Genomic DNA, 22,449 nt, shown 5'->3' on the forward strand with positions numbered 1-22,449 from the left:
CGCATCAAGCATGCATGGCTGTAAAGTATTCGCACGTGGTCAACTATTGCATCTACTATTGCCTCTGTATTTTCCCATATTTCAATCACTTTTCACAACCATTGCGTTTAGATCAAGTGGAACAAATTTCTGTAATGCGGTACGGGGATCCATGACCTCCGGATCATAAAAGCTTCCTTCAGAATCTAAATTCCTAGCAAATTACTAGCGAATGAATGATATTCCAAGATCGCAGCCACCATTGTTTATGCCACGTACGGATGCACACCACCATTGTTAGCTGGTTTATTATGGTATGGCACGACCACGCCATTAATACCATCTGCAGATCTGCAGCCAGGTTGCACTTGATTATGCAAATCTAAAAAATACTATAGCATTTTTGCCAATACAATGTACTGTGTTTCTGGCCGTTTCTGTCTTTTACATTTTTGCTACCTACCTCATGCATTAAGGCTTGTTTTCTCCTGCTTATTTTTAGCACCCGTCACATCAAATGTTTAGATACTAATTAGGAGTATTAAACGTAGATTATTTATAAAACTCATTACATAAGTGGAGGCTAAACGGCAAGATGAATCTATTAAGCCTAATTAGTCCATGATTTGACAATGTGTTGCTACAGTAAATATTTGCTAATGATGGATTAATTAGGCTTAATAGATTCGTCTCGCCGTTTAGCCTCCACTTATGTAATGGGTTTTGTAAATAGTCTACGTTTAATACTCCTAATTAGTATCTAAACATTCGATGTGACACGTGCTAAAAATAAGTAAAGAACCAACCTTAACTATAGCAAGCTAATTTTGGGCGAAAGATGGGCACCCGATGAATGAGTGGTACTCCTCCTATCCTATCCTCATTAATTAGCCTTAATGAACGTCAACCTTGGATCCCGTGCACAGGGGTGCGCTCACCTTTATTCAAGGGTATTCGTATCTTATATATGTACTGAAAATAAAGAATGACACAAAAAGCAGGCATGCCAATCTCTCATCTCTCGTACAGCCGAAAAAAACATACTAGCCCACCTACCTCCCATGGCCCAGTGGCCCAGGACTCAGGACGAGGTTTGACCGAACACCGCCCCTCCCCCGTTCGTCATCGTTTCTCATTGAATCAAAAACCTATAGGCAGCGACTGCAGGCGCAGCGGTGAGCAGATTGCGCAGGCGCCGAGGCATGCTGCACCGCGGCAGAAGGCGGTCGACGGCAGCCGAGCGCGCCGGTGCGTGCGCGTGCAAGTGCTCTGCATCTCTCCTCAAGTCCATGTTGCTAGCTCCTCCGCCAGCCGCCTGTGGGTTCTTGTCTGGCAGGCAAGGTAGGCACCTCGTCGCTCTCGGCCTCAATGAATGCGAGTTTGCTAAGCGGTGCTAAATCTCTTTCGACTGGTGAGGTTCCAAGGCAGTTCTAGTGTGCTACTAATTCCAAAACGACATATGTTAAAGTTGAGTGCTTAGATGCCAAATGCTAAAATTTGGTCAAAATTTCATCTTCAGAGCTATCTGCACCTCCTTGCATGTGAAACTTATTTCTTTGTTGAATTTAGGCTGTCAAAAAAAATGTACTTTAAAAATTTTGAATACCCATGTTCGAAATTCTGGGTCCGCCCCTACCCGTGCATATAAAACTCGCATGCGCGCATATCCATGGAGAGTCATCTCCGAATTCTGAACTCTTGAGTGTCAATTTAGAACTTGAATCTGGTATAAGCTGAGTCACACCGCCTGACCAGTGATCATTTCAAAGGTGACTAGGATTTGGATGTGTGAGCGACATTCAAGAAGTCACGGTGTGGAATATCTTAATATCTTCGCACAAAACCCTAATATGAGGATTAGAACGATAGCACATCGATATACACGTGAAACCAAGGGCATAGCGACATAGAAAGAAGGCTTTAGGTCCACACAACCACATCTAGGGTTTCATCACTTATCTTCATCTACGCTACTATGGCCGCATTCCATTTTGCTCAGCACATTTGGTGTAGAGTCAAAATTGCCATTGGCCTAGATACTCCTACGAATATGGATCGTATTATGGTTGATTTAGGAACACAGGGAGTAAAACAAATGGTCATATCTACTAAGTCACTAGAACCCTTATATACTAGGCCATAAACTAAACCCCGTTCCTCGGAGAGTGTACTACTTCGCCATCTAGATACATGGACATTAGATCAAGAAGCGTAGTCTTAATCTAGTGACAGGGCTCACCTCAACAAGACGCCAAATTATGGATTCTGGTGGCAGAGCTTAGGTTTTCTTAGAAACAAGTTTAAAGAAAACCAACCTTTTTTTAAGCATTGCCTTTTGGGCATAAACCAAGACCAAAAGCTGAAACAGACTTGGCGTGCCATCCTACATCATGACAAGTGCTAAAACCCTTCTTTCAAAAAAAGGCAAGTGCTAAAAGGATGCTGCAGTGGACCCACTTGTCACTGGGACCTAGTATTTCCTATGGACAGGTTTTAGGTTGCAAGTGTACGGGTTAATCATCTCTTACCTATCCTGATAGTTTTTTTTATGGACCAGAGGGGAGATCCCCTAGTGGTTATATAATATATTAAGAAAGTGTCAACTTACAAGCAAGAATTATGAAATAAAGAACGAAAAGAAAAGGATCAAAAATATTACAATGTCTGCTCTAGCCATGAAGACATTGGAAGTTTCCACTCCTCTTTTACTCTAAGAATAACCTGGGTAAAGACTGCTTTGAAACGAATCAAACATGTTTGCACAGAGGGAGAGACCCCTTTGAAGATCAAATCATTTCTAGCCATCCAGATGCTCCAACTCATGATGATGATAATTTCCATAGAGAACTGAACCTGCAGCTGTGTTCTAAAACTTTCTAAGATTGCATATGGCTCATCAGAAAGGTTTAGAAACAGGCTATGGTGAATCTAGCATTCCTGTGCAAAAGAGCAACCAAGCAAAAGGTGAAATAAGGTTTCCTCGCCTCCATGTTGACATAGAACACAATCATACGAAGGAAGGAACATATTCTTCCTTCTTAGAATGTTCCTTGTGCTAAGCCTGTCTTTAAGTACCAACCAGAAAAAGACTTTGTATTTGTTCTGACAACATGATTTCCATAGCCACTGGAATACTCGGTGGACTTGTCTATGGCCAGTGAGATGGAGGTAGACTTTTTTGATGATGAGAAATAAGAGTTCCTCTGTATATATGTCCACACATCTGGATCATTATTTAATGCTAGGTCCTCCAAACTGTGAGCGAGATGAACCAGTTGGTCAAGAGCTTGAGCTGATAGAGGGAGATGGAACAAATACTGTATATCCACTATTTTTTTAGCTTTTTGAATCGAGATATGTTTGGAGATGAGGATATGCTTGGGCAGGGACTCGTTCTTTCCACAAATCATTCCATAGTAGATATGTCTGTCCATCATTAATAGAAACCACTGGCATACCTTTGAATTTGTCAAGCAACTTCAACACATCCTTCCACCAAAAGAACCCTTCTTTACATGGTTTGGTAACTTTCCATTAAAATAGTATTTCTCCCATAGGTGAACAATATCCTCTCTATTAAAGAATTTATGTAAAAATTCCAGAACTAGAGCCTCATTCTAAGTTTTGATATTCAGAACCCCAAACCCCCCGCTTTCTTTGGGAGACAAACCATTTCCCAAGCTGCGTTAGGCGGTGCTTTGTTGTTAATATCCGATCATCTTTAAAGTCAATGTTTTCTGTACTTGTCAATTTATTTGTACACTGATTTGTGTAAGATAAAAGTACACGTATAGAATATAGGCAGAGCAGTAAATACCGAATTGGTTAATTCTAGACGCTCAACTTGAGACAGAAAAAATAAGGTGCTGACTAGTCTCCTTTCATATCCAGACACCATCGGAAAGAATTTCCACTTTTGGCTTTGTGAGACCTAAAGGCAAACCCAAGTAAGGGGATGTTTGGATACGAGGTGCTAAACTTTAGCAGGGTCACATCGAATATTCGGATGCTAATTAGGAGGACTAAACATGAGCTAATTACAAAAGTAATTGCACAGATGGAGTCTAATTCGCGAGACGAATTTATTGAGGCTAATTAATCCATCATTAGCAAATGGTTACTGTAGCACCACATTATCAAATCATGGACTAATTAGGCTTAATAGATTCGTCTCGCGAATTAGACTCCATCTGTGCAATTAGTTTTGTAATTAGACTATGTTTATAATACTTCTAATTAGTATCTAAATATCCGATATGATATGTGCTAAAGTTTAGCAGGGTATCCAAACACCAGCTGAGACAGACTCTGTAGCCTTTCATCTGAACCCTGTCCTGATAGTCTCCTAGCAGCCCGAGCCCGACAGAGGAGAAACCCAAGAATCATGGCTCCTCATTCGCGGAGCTTGCAAGGTAACCAACCCCTTCCTGCCATCTCCAGTTATCCGCGGGCAATGAAGATATGATCTCCGTCCTGAAACCATTTCAATCCCAAATTTGTTGTACTTGATGAACTTGCGCAGACTCTGTTCTCAATTCTCACTCTGTTTGTCGATTCCATGGCGTCCAGCCTTCTCCCATGTGACCGAAACATTGTTCGATGCTTTGTGGTCACAGGTCCGTTGACGGAATCTCTCTGCTTCCAGAGGAGCCTCATCGATCTCATCAACCTCCTCCTTCTCGGCACCTACATCCTGAGCTTGGTGGCCGCTGCTTGCGCGAGGAGATTCAGGGATCGCACGAGGATCCAGCCATTGCTGTGCTCTGTTACCTCTATCTGCTGCGCCGTTCTTGGTGTTGCCTTCGTCTGCTCCGGCGCATGGGGCTCCTCCTCCTCCTGCTCGTCTCCGGGAGCATGGCTATTCGTCAGAGGGGTGGTTTGGATCGCCGTCTCGATCTCTTTGTTCGTCCGCCCGACCAGGTTCTCCCGAGCTGGGGCCATGGCGTGGTGGGCGGCGCTCGCGGCTATGGTCACCGCGTACAGCGTGGAGAAAATCTTGAGGGGGAGCCCGATGGAGGTGCTCGACGTCGCGTCGTGGGTTGCCAGCTCGATGCTTCTCCTCTGCGCGATCAGCGTTTGCAGAGGTGGCACGACAGGCGGCGAGGAGACCCAGCCGCTGCTGACGGCGGGAGGCGGGGATCAGAGGAAGGCCGCGGCATTCGGCGAGGCCGGGTTCTTTAGCCGCCTCACGTTCATGTGGATGGACCCGTTGCTGCGGCTCGGCTACTCTAAACCGCTCGACCTCAGCGACATCCCGCCGCTGGACGCCGACGACGCCGCGGAGGCGGCGCAGCGGACGTTCCTGCAGGAATGGCACCGGCGGAGGCGGACGGACGGTGGGAGGACGACGAGCAACCTTGTGTTCTGGGTGCTCGCCGAGTGCTACAAGAAGGAGCTCCTCCTGACGGCGCTGTACACGCTCCTCCGGACGCTCTCCTTCTCCGCGTCGCCGGCGATCCTGTATTGCTTCGTGTCTTACTCCTACCAGCGGCACCGGGGGATCGCCGCCGGGGCCGCGCTCATCGCCGGCCTTGTCGTCATGAAGGTCGTGGAGTCGCTGTCGCAGCGGCACTGGTTCTTCGGATCAAGGCGGCTCGGCATGCGCATGCGCTCGGCGCTCATGGCGGCCATCTTCGAGAAGCAGCTGAGGCTGTCCGGCGAGGCGAGGAAGCGGCACGGCGCCGGCGAGGTCGCGAACTACATCGCCGTCGACGCGTACCGGCTCGGCGAGTTCCCGTTCTGGCTGCAGTGGGCGTGGTGCATGCCGGTGCAGCTCGCCCTCGCCATCGCCATGCTCTTCTGGACCGTCGGCGCCGGCGCGCTCCCGGGCCTGGCCCCCGTCGCCGTCTGCGGCGTGCTCAACGTCCCTCTCGCCAGGATGCTTCAGCGCTACCAGTCGAGGTTCATGTCGGCGCAGGACGAGCGGCAGCGCGCCACGGCGGAGGTGCTCAACGCCATGAAGATCGTCAAGCTGCAGTCGTGGGAGGACAGGTTCAGAGAGAACGTGCAGCGGCTGCGCGACGCCGAGGTGCGGTGGCTCGCCGAGACGCAGGTCAAGAAGGCCTACGGCAGCGCGCTGTACTGGATGTCGCCGACGATCATCTCCGCCGTGATCTTCGCCGGGACGGCGGCGCTCCGGAGCGCGCCCCTGGACGCCGGCGTCGTGTTCACCATCCTCGCCACGCTGCGCGTCGTCTCGGAGCCGATGAGGGTGCTGCCGGAGGTCATGTCCATCATGATCCAGGTCAAGGTCTCGTTGGACCGCATCGGCGAGTTCCTAGCCGAGGATGAGTTCCAAGACGACGCGGTGGACAGGACCTGCATGCCAAACTCCACCATGAGCCTGACCGTGCGAAATGGTGTCTTCAGCTGGGATCCTAGCAAGGGCATTGCAACTCTGAAAGGCATCAATGTCACCGCAATGCGGAGTGAGAAGATCGCTGTCTGTGGGCCCGTCGGTGCAGGGAAATCGTCATTGCTGTGCGCAATGCTTGGGGAGATACCAAGAATGTCCGGATCAGTACGTTGCACCCATTGCGCATTTCTTCAAAATGCTATCATGTATCAAGCATATGACATGATGAACTGATTGATCTCCGTCCCCATTTCTGTTGTTCAGGTGTCAGTTTCTGGGTCAATCGCCTATGTTTCACAGACGTCCTGGATCCAGAGCGGCACGGTACGCGACAATGTACTCTTCGGGAAGCCAATGAACAATGAGGAGTACGAGAAGGCCATCAGGTGTTGTGCATTGGACAAGGACATTGAGAATTTCCCGCATGGAGACCTGACTGAGATTGGGCAGAGAGGCCTGAACATGAGTGGAGGACAGAAGCAAAGGATTCAGCTTGCCAGAGCGGTCTACAACGACGCGGACATCTACCTTCTCGACGATCCTTTCAGCGCCGTCGATGCACATACAGCTGCTACCCTTTTCAATGTAAGAGTGACTATGAAATGGTTGATGTCGCAGCTTACAATATTTCATTGATGTCTGAAGCTCCTGTATGTAGGATTGTGTGATGGAAGCACTTGAGAACAAGACAGTCATTCTTGTGACACATCAGGTTGAGTTCCTTTCCAAGGTTGACAAGATTCTGGTAAGTGAATTTTGGCACCTGTATATTACTTTGAAAGCAATTACATATCAGAGAACAGAGATAAGCTTAACTTTCCCTCAGGTCATGGAAAATGGGGAAATAACTCAGGACGGCACCTATCAGGAGCTTCTGCAGTCTGGCACAGCATTTGAACAGCTTGTAAATGCTCATAGGGACTCGAAAACACCACTAGACTCCCAGGATCATGGCAAAGGGGCGAAAGAACCAGGCACCTTTCAGTGCCAAATACCGATGATACCACGGAACAGTGAGACGGAGATCTCCACCGGTAACCTACAGTCAGTCCAACTGACAGAAGAGGAGAAGAGGGAACTAGGCGAAGCTGGACTGAAACCGTACAAGGACTATGTTTCAGTGTCCAAGGGCTGGTTTCTCCTTGTTCTGATAATACTTGCGCAATGTGCGTTCGTTGTCCTGCAATGCTTGGCAACTTATTGGCTTGCAATTGCAGTTCAAAACCACCAGTTTAGTGTCGCAGTTGTTGTTGGTGTCTATGCAGTGATGGCAACTGCAAGCTGCCTCTTTGCCTATATTAGGAGTCTTCTTGCTGCTCACTTTGGCCTGAAAGCATCAAGGAAGTTCTTTTCAGGGCTCATGGATTCAGTGTTCAAGGCCCCAATGCTGTTCTTTGATTCCACTCCAATTGGAAGGATAATGACCCGGGTAAAATATTAATATGTCAACATCTCGGTGATGTTTCGGCAGATGTAAATGCCATATCTTATTTTTTTTTCATTCTCTGAATAATGCAGGCTTCATCAGATTTGAGCACATTAGACTTCGACGTACCATATACGATGACCTTTGTGATATCTGGCACGATTGAAGTGGCAGCAACCTTAGTTATTATGACCTTGGTTACATGGCAAGTAGTACTGGTGGTTGTTCCTGTTGTGATTGTTCTGTTATACATTCAGGTGAACACCGTTTCTGAACTCTAAATTCCTGGCTCTGGCACGGTGCGGCAAATGAAAATAATGGTTTTGTTGCAGAGATACTACATTGCATCCGCGAGGGAGCTAGTAAGGATCAATGGAACTACAAAGGCACCTGTCATGAACTTCGCAGCAGAGTCGATGTTGGGGGTGATCACCATAAGAGCATTTGCATCAACAAAGAGATTTATTCAGACAAACCTTCAGCTCATCGACATAGATGCCACACTGTTCTTCTACACCAGTGCCGCATTGGAATGGGTGCTTCTACGTGTTGAAGTGCTGCAAATCTTGGTCATCATCACATCAGCCATCCTTCTTGTCTCCCTACCGGAGGGAGCTGTTGCTCCAGGTACATAATTTAAAGTTGAGCTGAAAACATGTGCGTGAAGTGATCCTCTAACCAGTAAAGTTTGCTCTTGTTATCTTTTGTAGGATTCCTTGGCCTATGTCTCTCATATGCATTGACACTTTCATCTGCCCAAGTATTCTTGACAAGATTCTACTCATATCTGGAAAATTACATAATATCTGTGGAGAGAATCAAGCAGTTCATGCATCTCCCAGCAGAACCTCCAGCTGTTATCAGTGACAGTAGGCCTCCTCCTTCATGGCCATCTAAAGGAAGAATAGATTTAGAAAATTTAAGAGTAAGAGACTCAAAACGCCCTCAAAACAATCAAATATTTTGTTTGCATTAACCCATGTTTGTACTTTGTCTGTTTGCAGGTCAAGTACAGGCCAAATGCACCTACGGTCCTGCGAGGTATCACCTGCACATTTGCAGCAGGGAACAAGATAGGAGTTGTTGGCAGAACCGGGAGTGGGAAGACGACTCTTCTGAGTGCATTGTTCCGCCTTATTGACCCATCCAGCGGGCGAATACTCATTGATGATCTTGACATTTGCACCATTGGACTGAAGGACCTGAGGATGAAACTCAGCATCATTCCTCAGGAGCCAACCCTTTTCAGAGGAAGTGTAAGGAGCAACGTAGATCCTCTAGGTCTGCACACCGATGAGGATATCTGGGAGGTCAGCAAAATTATAAATTTGAACTGGCAAATTGGCAATTAATACCAGTGCATTCTGAAATGTTCATGAACTCTAATATATTTGGTTGATGGCCATGCTATAACATTGTATTTCCTGATCCTGGTCCTGATGCACTATTCTATTTCAGGCTTTAGACAAGTGCCAGTTAAAGAAAACAATCAGTGCACTTCCTGGACTCCTTGAATCACCAGGCGAGTCAAAACTCTAAACTGTGAATATCCTCAGAAACACTCAATAAATTTGTCAGGAATGTATAGCACAGAAAATTCTCTGGTCACTAATCATCCTAACATTTTTCAGTGAGTGATGACGGCGAAAACTGGAGCGCTGGTCAACGGCAGCTCTTCTGCCTTGCACGTGTTCTCCTTCTAAGGAACAAGATACTGGTCCTTGATGAGGCGACGGCGTCCATCGACTCAGCCACCGACGCCATTCTGCAGAGGGTCATCAAGCAGGAGTTTTCAGACTGCACAGTGATCACTATAGCGCACAGGGTTCCTACTGTCACAGACAGTGACATGATCATGGTTCTTTCCTACGGTAAGCAGCTGCTACTGAGCACTTGTAACACTCTGGCTGAGATACAGATTCACCGACAAAATAGAGCTTTTCAGAAGTATATCCAAATTGTTGTGAATAAATTTCTGTTGTAACTGCAGGCAAAATGATCGAGTATGACAGGCCATCAAGTCTGATGGAAAACAAGGAATCTGCTTTTTGTAAGCTTGTCGATGAGTATTGGTCCAACTATAACTGAAGATGCAAGTAAATCAATCGCCACTGTATGACATGAATAGAAGGTTATTCCTGTCGGTTATACATTGCCCATCACTTCAATCGATAATGGAAATTGGCAAAATTGTTCAGAGGACCATCATTCCAGGTAGAGATAAAATAATGATCTGCATTGTGTGTGGATAGTAAATCAAAATAAGGGTGCATATGCAAGTCTTTCCCATCCAGACACAGCAGGTGCAGTGGTCCAACACATGACAATTTTGTCGGTATGAAAGCTGAGCATCTGAAACACTGGAGAGTGATTTTATTGTCTCTGTCAAACTACTTTGAGATGTACATTTGTGCTGACAGCTGACTACAAAACAAATTGAACAAAGAAACGTCCTGGTTATCTCTACTACGGGTTTCCCTTCTGCTCTTTCTTTTCGATGTACATTATATATGTTATCGTCAACAAAAATGGCCATTTGCCATGGTATATAAGCAAGGTGCGACCACCACTCGTGCACTAGAGCGACCAGCTTGTGGCTATCTTCTGTTTTCTGAGATGAAATGTAATGCAGGTAGTCCATTTTCATTCTGACTCCTGAGACTTGTTTGCCAGTGTTAGAAGTCAGATAGCGACCCGAGTCTTTATTGGCTTCAGCTTCACACCCATACTCTCAGGAGATAGCAGCTCAGGCGATATACAACATGGGCTCAGAGGACTGCGTGGGCTGCTGCTCAGCTGATACGGTCTGTAAAGTCCATATCCCATAAGGAAGTACTCCATTGGCATCAGCATGGCATACGGCTGCTCCTCGGTTACAAGCGAGCCACAATCCTGCACCTGCGGTTAACTCACAAAGTAATCTGAGTAAAACGCTTCTGTTCCAGAGGTGCTTCTTTCAGGAGGATGGCAACACATGGATCCTTATATTACCTCAACTAGCGCGCAGTATTTCCTGTCCAGCTTTGCGGTCATATGGATGGCATCCTCATGGAATGCTGAGTTCTCCCCCACAAAAATTAGTGTGCGGCATTGCAACTTCCTCAATGAGTCTGTTAAGTTATGCCTCCTACAGGAAGGGGAGTCCATATGAGCATCCAGATTCCAGAGATTAAGAACTCTAGCTGACTCAACACAAGAAATAAATGACGCACTACATACTCATTTATCGACTGGAGAAACCGCCAAATACTTTCACCCTGCTTCTCATCAAGTAACTGCATACAAAAATTAATAATAAGCAACTGCAAGTTCCTGATTTGTAAGTTGTAACTAAAGGAATGTGCAAGAACTACTGCTATTTCTGATGTAGTATTCAACTAAGAAAAATAATCTAAATCGAAAATAAGAGACTCACACTTTTACAGGCTTGCACGACATCTGACTCAGGATATTGTGCATCCCCACGTACTCTCTGCAGGGTGACATCAGTAAGACAAAAGTGGATGGCAACTAAAATGAGTCCCCAGATGACAAGACGAGAATAGTGGGATCTGAAGCTACCTTGCTAAAGTACCGCTGAAGCAAGCACTCCTTGACCAGGCCTCGAGTCCCGTAATAATAGAGCAAATTCAACAATATCTGTCGCATGAGTTGTCATCATTTATTGATTGGGATTGCCTGGCAGGATAGAAAATGGCCAGTTGTTACCGAAAGATGAAGTTACCTTATTATACAACCACTCACTCCAGGATGGGGCTTTGCACAGAGGGGAAACCAGCATCAGTCCTATTACCCTCTCCTGATATTTCGTCTATGACAGAGTAAAAAATCCTTATTAGCACAGCCTCAAGAGAGACATTTCATATTAACTAACAAGTCTGTACTGATGAAAACATATACCGCAAAGAGTGTGAGAACATAGGCACCAGCCGTGACACCAAGGCACATCACAGATCCTAAACTGAAAAAAAAATTGATCAAAGGTGTGCAACTAAATTAAACACCTGTAATTATCCAGTGAATAATTTCTATACACAAAATTATACAGTGAAAAAATCCATGCACTAGGACTAATGTCACGACACAATACCTGAAGAAATCAAGCACATCTGCAACCTGATCAGCAAGATCATCAACAGATGGCACCGGCACATCAGAAGGGATCGGAGCCGCTCCCAGCTGTAGGACTCTTAACAAAGGCCATGACAAAGATCACGTAAGCAACTGAATCAACACAAGGCCAACATAACGCGTGAGAAAGGTTAAACTGGCATTACTGACCTCATGCCCCTGAGGATTGATGTGGTATATGCAGAAATTGTGGAGCAGCAAAGTCGCAGCTTCCGGGCAGAAGAACAATCCTTGGAAACAGGACATGTCTGGCAAAGCCAAACAGAAAAACAGCAGCATATGAGCCATGTTTGGTTGACGATTGCAGAATCCAGTCATGACAGTTATCAGTAAATTAGAAATATGTGATGACACTTACAATTCAAACCTACATCCGGGTAGGTAATAAGCGCAGGCTTGTCCTCGTCTCCATACACTGCAACTGTTACAGAACCGCATCTCGTCCTCACAAGATGCTCCTGGTAAAGAAAAGGCACGCCCTTTTTAGTTCTTAGCACTAGTCCAGCCAACATGGACCACTCCAAAGTCCAAACAAAAGAAACTTGGAAGTGGAACATGCTAAGTTTGGCAAATGTTGGGCGACTTCCACAACAGATGCACAGGGACCAAATATTAGTATCAGTTGCAAGAAGAAACGTCAGAATTCCAACATTCTTATTGACTAGGCACAAGTAGGAAAAAGAAATTAACTGAGCATAATTCTGTGCAGCCGAGCAGCCGTTGTTTGACAAAGATGATAGAAACAGCAAAACATTGGGTAGAAACACCAAAAATAAAAAGCATTTGACAACGTTGCAGACAAAAACCCATTAGTATAGACTGCATTTCAAGGAATCAAAACATTTCTAAGCAGAAAGAAAGAACAGACGGTAGAGGAATAAAGCGAAGAACTAAAATTTAAAGGTATAGAAAAAACTAGACAGTAGAGGAATAAAGCAAAGAACTAAAATTTAAAACTGAAGACTACAAAAGTGGCCATCGGGAATGGAAGCAAGAAGGCTAATAGGTGGTTGTCGTCGGATCGAATCGGACCTTGCCGCCGAAAGAGATGCGCTCGACGTCCACCGACACGGAGGCCGATCCGCTGGAGTCCCCCATTGCTGCTTCGTTTCCAGAGTCGCCTCTCCCCCTTCCCCTCCTCTGCTCCTGCCGCCTCCGCGCGCGGGCGCCTATATATACGGCGCCGCAGGGTGCTCCTGCTCGGCTGGTCATCCCCTCACCGACGCCCACGGGGGGCGAGGGGTCAAGCTCACCGGGTGGGTCGTCGCACCGCTGCCGAACCGAACCCTCGACTGTTTTGGATTGGATTGGCTGCGGTTGCACCGTTGCGGAGGCACCCGCTCTCATCGGCGTTCTGGTGGGCCCACCTGTCATTGACTAGTGCCAGGAGTCCTGGACGTGTGCCATGGTCTTCACCTGATTGGTCGTACTGTGTGGGGTCACTTGTGTGAGCACAGTAATGGATTCCCATGCTTCACCTTGTGAAACAATAAATGTTTTAATAAAATAGAATAAAGATCAACTAAATTAGGTGTCGACAAACTAATAAATTGGATGAATTCCCATTTTGGTATAAATTTAAATTTATATGTGCTACATGAAAAACAAATCGAAAGTGTAGCCTTGTGGGTTTTGGAGAATTGATGGCAAACAGTTTAAGGGACCAACAAGTTTAATTGAGGTAATGAACAATGGAGAGTTTAGATGACGTCACCGACCCTCAAAATGAAAAGAATGCGTGTCATGATTTGTCATGGATTTCAATATTTTGAGTTTCCAAATCAAGTATATATAGGTGTGTCATACTATTTAGAGGGACGCAAGCTGACCAACTTGAGGTGTTTGAATGCTCAAAGGAAATCTACAGAAAAAAAAAACTTGAGAGAGAAATGGCATGATACGTACATCAAGGAAGATTGAATATGCTAAGGATCTGTTTGTAGCACTCATCAGGCCTAATTCTACGTGACAATCGGTGGAGCACTTCAAAATGGTGATTTTGCTCCAACAAATCGATCAACTATCATTCCACGTACGCCATGATAAGGTCCAAAATTTCTAGTGATTTCTCCAAAAAATTTGGAGTCTAGGTAAATTCCAACCAATCCTTCTTATTTGGTTTTCGCGAGGAGACCAAACATTTTTTTTGTCATAGTAGTGGTTGCCTGTACCAGTTAGTTATGATAGACTCAACTAAATACCCCATATGAAATAGACCAAATTCCCATTTCCAAGAATCTGAAGCGGTTATCACGTACAATCAAGTACAAATTCAATTTAGTACCATTTGACTTTGAGGGAAGGGGGGGGGGGGCGCAATTTGACTGAGTTCTCTAAAAAAAAGAACACGCACTCAAACAAAAGGTTTTAAACTTTTTGAGAATACTGGCATAACTAATATTACTCAGAATTGAGGAATATTGCACCCTCGCCCCTCCATTCAATCTTGCTGAAACTCTACAAAAATACACATACTCATAGGCAGCCACTCTCTACCTCTACCGACTCCCTTGGCTTAATTCCTTGTGATTTCGGTAAGCGAGATTGAAGCTGAGTAGGTGACTTGAAATTTTTGTTGTTAAAGATTCTAAATTTTGAAAGCTAAACCAGCAAAATGCTAAATACTGTATATTACATAGCGTACCTACTGGACCACTACTGGAATCAAAACCCGGAAAAGTACACGGTCATGTCATTTTCTAGTGACAGTACGGTGAAGGAGAAATGAACGTGTATGGCAATTTCATGTAGTTTTGGGTATACTCCCAAAGGATAAGAATGTGGAGGAGAAGTAGTGAGGCTCTGCTGTTTTTGGTGTTCTGTTGGTCTTTCACCTAACATGGCATGGATGACAGAAAGCAAAGATCTTGGACGAGCATCACGTTTTTGCGAGTGGTGCTGGCATAGTTGCGACACTTTTGCACTATCTGGGAAAAGGTCACTGTTAAGGCATCTTTCTCTCTCTCTCTCTCTCTCTCTCTCTCTCTCTCTCTCTCTCTCTCTCTCTGTCTTCGCCTTTAGTGGTGGTATATCGACCGGATTGGGTTGGGTTGGTGTGCAGTTGGGGAGCGAGAGATAGATTTGCTTTGGCTGCAGTATGGTGTCAAATATCAACACGGTTTCAGCCTAACCAAGGATTTTTCTATTACTGACATATGAGCTAAGCTAGTTCATGATGTAATCATGTAAACGGAATGTACAAGCCGTGTGTATGAGCGATGTGGAGTCATGCAACCAAATATTATTCTTCTTCTTTCAGCACCAAATCAAGCTGGAAAAAAGAACACTACATCTGAAAAGCATTTGAGGCCATTTCCAAAGAAGTACAGTATTGCACCATGAAGCTTTCACCATCGTAAAACTGCATATGAGAAACGCGCACAGCTTCTTGACTCTTATGTGCGGGTTCAGATAAAACGAGGGCATTTACAACGGTGTGTCCGCATATTGAGAAGCTGAGTTTATGATACCAATGTCCGACGGAGAAGCTAAGGTAGCTAGCTAACTAGGGTTCTTGTTGTTGTTGGGATGTGCACGCGCCAGAACGAATGAGGCTTCAACTTGGTCTTATCCTGCCATCTTCAGGGAGGCCTTTCGGATGATGTGAATGCACTGGAGGTCAAACATGGAAGCTCAAACTGCCGGGCAGTTACGGTAGTACTTGTTTGTCCATATATTTGTCCTGGGAGTGGCAGAGCACCAGTTTTGAGTATCAAATGGTTAACTTATCTTCATGGCCCCACAAAACATTTTTACGCACCGATCGAGTGCCCTTGACAATTGTAAAACTAGTGATTGTGTGCAAGTATGTGACATTGCATTGGCCCTACTCTCTAGTGTGTGTGTGGGACAGAGAGAAGTATGAACACGACTTTCCTTAGACTTGAAAAAACAGGGGACATGTACACATGCCACCCCTAACACACCACGCTTGTAGCCTTGCCGCTTTGACCTGCTGACAACAAGAAGGAAAGACGGCGATGGTTGACGCGAACCAAACAGAAAATGCGCCTCGCAACGCGTGCCGCGCCACCCCCAACCAATTTGCGCGCTACCCTAGGAACGACCGAACAACGTGCTTCAATTCCTTCTCGTGGAGCCAATTTGTTGTAGTCGTGCATGTGAACAGGCACGACCGGTGACTTGCATGGGCCGGCTACCATCCCTGCACGTAGCGTCGCGACACAGCAAAGGTTCGGTGTAACGCAAGCACCAAATTAGTTTCTGGTGCACGTAGACTTTGCACGTCGATGCACTGTGCGACGACGTACTCGTAACAAATTCTTGTTGGGTTGTCGATGCTCTGTGGATGATGGCGACTTAGCTTCGCCATGACTAGCTTGGTTAGGAGGCGCGTCCGGATCCAGATTAATTGACCTGTCTGCAGCTGGGCCATGCATGCAGCATCGTCAACGTTGTTTGGTACATGCCCAACAGGCCACGAATGGCCCGATGCCGACCTGCTGCACAGGCCTAGGCCTGCCCATATGCGTGCGGGCATCCACCTCGTCGTCGGCGCACGGTAGAGAGAGACTAGCTAGCTCGTGGATATTTCAGTGCGAATCTGCAGGCCGACCGGCCGGCTTTTTTCTTTGCTTTTACCACAGAATCGCTGCGCAGGAGCCTGCTCTCGATCGAATTTGGCAGCCGTGATTGGCGTCGATTAGACTGTATAATTGACTAGCTATAGCTATGTTAGGACAACATCAACTTCGCTGATAACAAGTCAACCATTTCTGGTAATAAGTAACGTACACTTTTGTTGTAGCTAGCTAGTATACCCAGCTAGTGTGTTAGCGAGCATCATCTCGAATGTGCGGTCTCCTGTGCAGCTGCAGCAAGACTGAAATGAAAGGTATGGATCCTGCCATCCTAGTGATGTGCGTGCCATAGATTGCGAGACTGATGACACACTGCTGTCGGTGTTAGTAACTCTGATCCACAGGATGGAACCATGCAGGAGCATGAATGCCTGATGCACCCTGTCCATCGCTCCATGTCTCGTTGCTGTCCTTTTCTCCTCCTCCTCCTCCTTCTTCGCTTCAAAGAACACAAAATAATGCGATCGTTTTCGTCCTAGGCCCATCTATGCTCTCCTCCTCTCTAGCATCATAGTAGGCAGTAGACTGTCGGTGAGTCTAGTGAGAGCAAGTGAAATGGGCCGGACCAACAGTACAAGTGTCCCCCTCGAATGGGCCCAACTCAGTGGGCCGCCTGCATCATCAGTCAGTCCAGGAGTAAACACGAGCAATGAACTGAGTGTAGGGCTGTAGGCAGAAGAACTTTTTGCGATAATTTCATAGGTCCGTTTGCTTTCAGAAAAGAGTAAAACTCTGCATAGAAGTCCCCATGCGGGCACCCACAGTCAGTCCCCATGATGATAGGTCCGTTTGCGGACCGATGCTTTCAATTGTCTAAAGACATGCTCATAAGACGTACGCGCGTATCGAGCTATTTCGACCAATAATTTGTTATTTTTATAATGTAAGCTTGGATTTTTAATTAAATGTACTTTTCCAATAATTATAGGTTTATAGGTTTATAACCGTACACAATATATTATGAGATAAATTAATTATTAAAATATAATTTGGCACGTCTTATAAAAATAAAGAGAGGGTGTACCGACGTACGGAATGGGCTTTTGTGACATGTGAGTGCGTGCCTGCACGGTGGACTTGGCCGGTAGCTTTGAATTGAAGGTGGAGTTTGTTTCGTTTGCTTTCAGGGAAACAAAAAAGGAGAAATCCGAAATCGTCAAGTGAAATCAGCCCAACTAGAAGGAGCCCAGCCTGCCTGATTGTTTGATGGATCTCCCAAGTCCAAAGAAATGTCAGACGGGGGCCTGCTTATTACTAGTAGGCCGTCAGAGACCACTTCGCATGTGCAAGCCTAAAACTTTGTAAATTCTTACTGCGGCCCAAAACTAAGCTTAATTGTGGCAACAAGCATTCTGGTAATCAAGAAAATAAATATAAGTCAATATTGTCTCGGAATTTTTTTTTCCGATCTGTAGGAAGTCCCAACCTATTTTTTTTATATTTCAAACCTATTTAATTTATCTCCACGGGAGTCGAACTCAAGCCTACTCAATACTACTCAGGTGCTCTAACTACTAGGCTAGAGATCGTTTCACATTGTGTCGGAGCTTTACCCCAGTGGAGAGGTGGAGGTTATCCCAAAAGGAGACACCTCCTGATTTTAAACACAAAACCCACAAAGAACGTAGGGTTATATTATGCTCAAGGTGTGGCCCAAACATATTAGCCTATTCGCTTCAGCTTATTCAGTCAGCTTATCAGCCATCAAACAGTGTTTTCCTCTCACAACAAATCAGCCATTTCAGCCGGTTTATAAGCTGAAGCGAACAGGCCCATAGATACATTATGTGTCTCATGTACTTCATGAAGCATTGTCAATTCACAAATTGTCAACGTCATGGCATATTGGCATAGTGTCTATGATATATCAGAAGTACAGTTTAGGCACTTCATTTTGACTATTTCCACTATGAAATCTGATCTTACGAACACTTTGTTTCCAATCGTACACATATATATGCAATGATATGGACAGGATCTCTTCAGGGCAACAATATCAGACCGGCATTGTTATATACAACTATTCTCTCTTCCAACTAACGCTATCTTTAAGGAAATCTTGCCAATATTTTTAACTCGTTGACTCATCAATGGATGAAATTTTGTACTTCATGTGCATCGGTCGACGATCCAATTGATGTGCAAGTTCATATAGATAACTGATGTCAAAACATGAAGAATACAGACAGGTGTCGAGCCAGTCCCTCTCGAGCGCAAGAAAAAGAGAAAAATGAAGCTGCTAGCTAGAAAGTAGAAACTACTACCAATCTTATCTCTGGCTGTGGTGTTGACTCGTTGATAAGTCCTCATATGGAACATTACTGTGCCTGCTATTTGACCTTATTTTCATAAGGTTTTCCCCATTCGGTATTCTTGTTGCTATATACTCCCTCCGTTCCAAATTATAAGTCATTCCAACTTTCTTGGAGAGTCAAACAATTTTATGTTTGACCAAAATTATAGAGAGGATCACAAAGGTTTATGGCACTAAATAAATATAATATGAAAATATATTTAATGAAGAAACTAATGGTACTTATTTGGTATCATGAATGTTAGTACTTTATTGTATAAATTTGGTCAAACTATACTTTAACTCTCTAAGAAAATTGAAATGACTTATAATTTAGAACAGAGGGAGTATGCATCTGGAGGTTAGCATGATTATTTTATGTCCACGGAAGGTTAACATCGATCATTTCGATTAGTGTCCCAGTGTTGGTATTTAGAGCCGGCAACCTACCGAGGGGGTGCCCGAGGTAGTGTTTTGGTTAGTGGGGCTCGCTGAGATTAAGAACTCGAAGGTAAATGCAGACACACGATTTAGACAGGTTCAGACCGCTGAATAGCGTTCCGAATAGCGTAATACCCTACGTCCTGTGTGTTGGTTGGATTGAATTGCCTTGGAGGGGGTCCCTGCCTTGCCTTATATTGCTGGGGGCAGGGTTACAGGTCGGTTGGTTACAAGAAAACTAGTCGGATTCGACTAGACGAGTTCTACTCTTATTGCTACAAGTACTTTTCCTGATCCTCGACTACTTCTTGTCTTTCCACGTAGACTACACCGTCCTGCGTCCTAGTCTCCATGTCAGATGTATCTCGGTGTCCAACCCTATATTTAGGACTGTTCAAACCTTCTGATGGGCTCATAGATATATATGCGATAAGCCCTCGACTACTTTTTAGTCAAATGCAGCAGTTCCGAGTACTTTTGTAGACTTCACCGACTAGTTTTGGTGCTCTTGAGTACTTCGTCTGGTTGAATCTTCAAAGGTACCCAAATACTGCCATGTGGCTAGAATGTACTCAAGCTTCATTTAACTCAGTCTCATATCTTTCAACCTTGAATTTTATATGGAAGTGCGACGAAAGTCGTACTCCATATGGAGTAGCCCCCGGGCCTTAGGTTGAATCGAAGAATCAGGTTGAGGGTCAATCTGAAATTTGCATCACTTTATCCTTAAAAATCAGAGAAAAAACTTTTGTGTCGATGGACACATGGCACACAGCCCCAGCCTTTTACCGACTAGTTTGGTGGGTATAAGGGTCAACCTCTGGTCAATGTGACCATCTCTGAAAGGAAATCTTATCTCTTCCGAAAATAAAGGTAACTGCCAATTCAGGTGTCGTGAAATCTATGGATCCGTTAAACTGAAAATTCTTTTATTCATGCCGTTGTTACTACGCCACTGAGATAAATAACGGAGGAAGTTATCCCTTCCATTTTACCTTTGCCAATTGTCTTTCCAATCTTCATACTGTATCCCTAGCGCTGCCGCTGCCCAATCTCCGAGCACTAGCGCCACCCCCCTCCACCACTCAGCTCGTGACATCAAGGATGGGGAGGAAGGTTGCTACTGTCAAGCCTGCCGAGGCGGAAAAGAAGAAGAAAGGATTTGGCAAGGGAAAAGATCTTCAGTTGTTGGCGTCTAAGTATGGAAAAACCGATCAGATTGCGCCGCCAACTCCCGCTTCCTCAGTCATCCTTGAAAGAGGAGGAAAGAGGAGGAGATCAAGGCACGTGTGGCTCCAAAATCAAGACATCATCAGTTGGAGATCCGCCCACGGCAATCCGTGGCCATTGGAGGAACACTCCAATGAAACGGTAATTTTTACTCACTTCATCGAGTGCGGTCTTGTACTGCCAACTTCTGACTTTTTCCAAGGTCTTCTGGATTACTATAAGTTGGAGCTGATTCATCTGAATCATAACGGAATTCTCCATATTGCCATATTTGTTCATTTCTACGAGACTTTTCTGGGAATCAGGCCCTACTTCCAGTTATTCCGAAAAAAATTTCATGTAAAGCCGCAACCGATGAGGGATCACACTCAAGTAGTCGGAGGAGCCGGTATCCAGATGTGGGAGAAACTCAGCAACCTGCATCTAGATTATGAGTTGATAGACTCCAATGCTGGATGGAAGGAAAAATGGTGCTACATTGACAATCATGATTCGAAACTACCCAGCTCACAAGTAACGAAGAGTTCATTCCTGAAGTCGCCATTTATTGGGCAGGCGCAGTGTATGTGATGTTAAAGCGTGACGTGTGATCTTTTACCTGCATCATCAAAGTGTGTGTGTTAGTTCAAAAAGATGGGATTTGTAGCATAAGTCATGCAGTCGGCGCTGGACTATGTCACGCTCCCTCCAAGAAGTAGCCATCATAGAAATATGGCCGGTCCCTGAAGCTCGGAGAAACTCGAGAAGCCATTCTAATTATTACACGAGAATAATGGGTGTTTGGAACTTGAAATGAAGGGATTGTTTACAAAGTTTTCAGCGTTTAGTTTAAATTATGGATTTGAATTCAGATTCCTACTATCCAGCGGCCTCTTCTTTAAACTCATGCATTCCTGCATCACTTTTCTTATGTCAACTGAATCATAGGAAGCAAGGTAGCATGCAATTAAGGACCGAGCTAACTAGATGAACGAGAACTTGAGAGAAGTATACTACTGGCCATTTTTTTCCTCAAAAGTCTTGCAGATGCAAATCTGATCTGTTGATGATAATTTGTTGTTGTGTAAAGGTTTGATAGCAACTCGGAATGGAAATTAAAATAAGGATTTTCTGGGAAATTATCGGATTCTTTTATTCAGCTGCCCTATATATTCCAAAGTATTGAAAACAAAATAAAACAAAACCTATACCGTATAGCTATAAACAAAATGAAAAATATATGAAAAAACCTTCGGATTTGGAGAATCTGTTAATTTGGAGGTTAATATAATTGATTTTCAACCATGAAGTTTTTCTAATGAAAAACTAGCCCCCCACATTTACCTCTGTTGCCTTCTAGGTTAGTGACATCTACACTTCATCATCAAGATTCCACCCACAAGAGAAGTCCTTCCTGAATATCACTATATTCATGCATGGATCACTTAATTTACAGGATATACTAGATAAGTGACCATCATCAGTCCCTAAGAAGAAATAAAAGGAACAAGGATTAGATTTATATACAATAATGCAAATGACCTAACCCCCAGCTAATAAAATGCACGCGCGACCTCCGCGCAGCCCCATGCGCGCATCGTATGAGCTGCTTGCTGGATCGAAATTAAGAATAAGCGCATGCACATGCTCACCACCGGAATATATCTGGACGACGACTCTGGCTATGGATCTATATGTGTTCTGGCGGCGGCTGACTTGACTGAAAACTCTCCTCTTGCCGCCGGAGCCACTCGATGATTCACCAATTTTTATTCGCTAGCTGCCGCATCACACGAAACCGGCTGGCCGGCTGTCTCGTGGACACTCGATCGCCATGGATGAAATTCATATGGATCAAATGGCATGCAGGATCATCATAGAGTACGTCTTTCCTGATGTCATAAGAACATGCCGAAGAAATTCATATTTGGATCATTAGATGATTGATCTTGACTTGTAAAATGTCTCTGCTTTTGGGTTTTTTTATACCGTCGAGCAAGTGAATTGTCCATCT

The 22,449-nt window shown here is 44.9% G+C and overlaps 2 protein-coding genes across 3 annotated transcripts; one reads left to right on the top strand and one right to left on the bottom strand.

Annotated features, from left to right (window-relative positions):
* Positions 1-4,280: 4,280 nt before the first annotated feature.
* On the top strand, positions 4,281-10,226 carry LOC117849861 (ABC transporter C family member 8). Of its 2 annotated transcripts, XM_034731577.1 has the most exons (12): positions 4,281-4,391; positions 4,596-6,499; positions 6,599-6,919; positions 6,993-7,079; positions 7,161-7,763; positions 7,853-8,017; positions 8,093-8,387; positions 8,471-8,685; positions 8,765-9,070; positions 9,219-9,282; positions 9,392-9,631; positions 9,751-10,226. In XM_034731577.1, the coding sequence occupies exons 1-12, from the start codon at positions 4,364-4,366 to the stop codon at positions 9,846-9,848; spliced, it is 4,326 nt and encodes a 1,441-aa protein (XP_034587468.1). In that variant the 5' UTR covers positions 4,281-4,363; the 3' UTR covers positions 9,849-10,226. The 2 variants fall into 2 exon arrangements, with proteins under 2 accessions (XP_034587468.1, XP_034587467.1); XM_034731576.2 differs by lacking the exon at positions 4,281-4,391 and having other exon boundaries at positions 4,408-6,499.
* On the bottom strand, positions 10,114-13,077 carry LOC117849862 (protein NDL2). Its single transcript, XM_034731578.1, has 11 exons — positions 12,924-13,077; positions 12,250-12,349; positions 12,042-12,139; positions 11,851-11,939; positions 11,661-11,721; positions 11,485-11,571; positions 11,322-11,399; positions 11,176-11,232; positions 10,980-11,035; positions 10,752-10,887; positions 10,114-10,658 (listed from the first exon to the last, which is right to left on the bottom strand). Exons 1-11 carry the CDS (start codon positions 12,987-12,989, stop codon positions 10,443-10,445), a joined length of 1,044 nt encoding a protein of 347 aa, XP_034587469.1. The 5' UTR covers positions 12,990-13,077; the 3' UTR covers positions 10,114-10,442.
* Positions 13,078-22,449: the final 9,372 nt, after the last annotated feature.

This window comes from Setaria viridis, chromosome 3, assembly GCF_005286985.2.
Source record: "Setaria viridis chromosome 3, Setaria_viridis_v4.0, whole genome shotgun sequence".
NCBI lineage: Eukaryota > Viridiplantae > Streptophyta > Magnoliopsida > Poales > Poaceae > Setaria > Setaria viridis.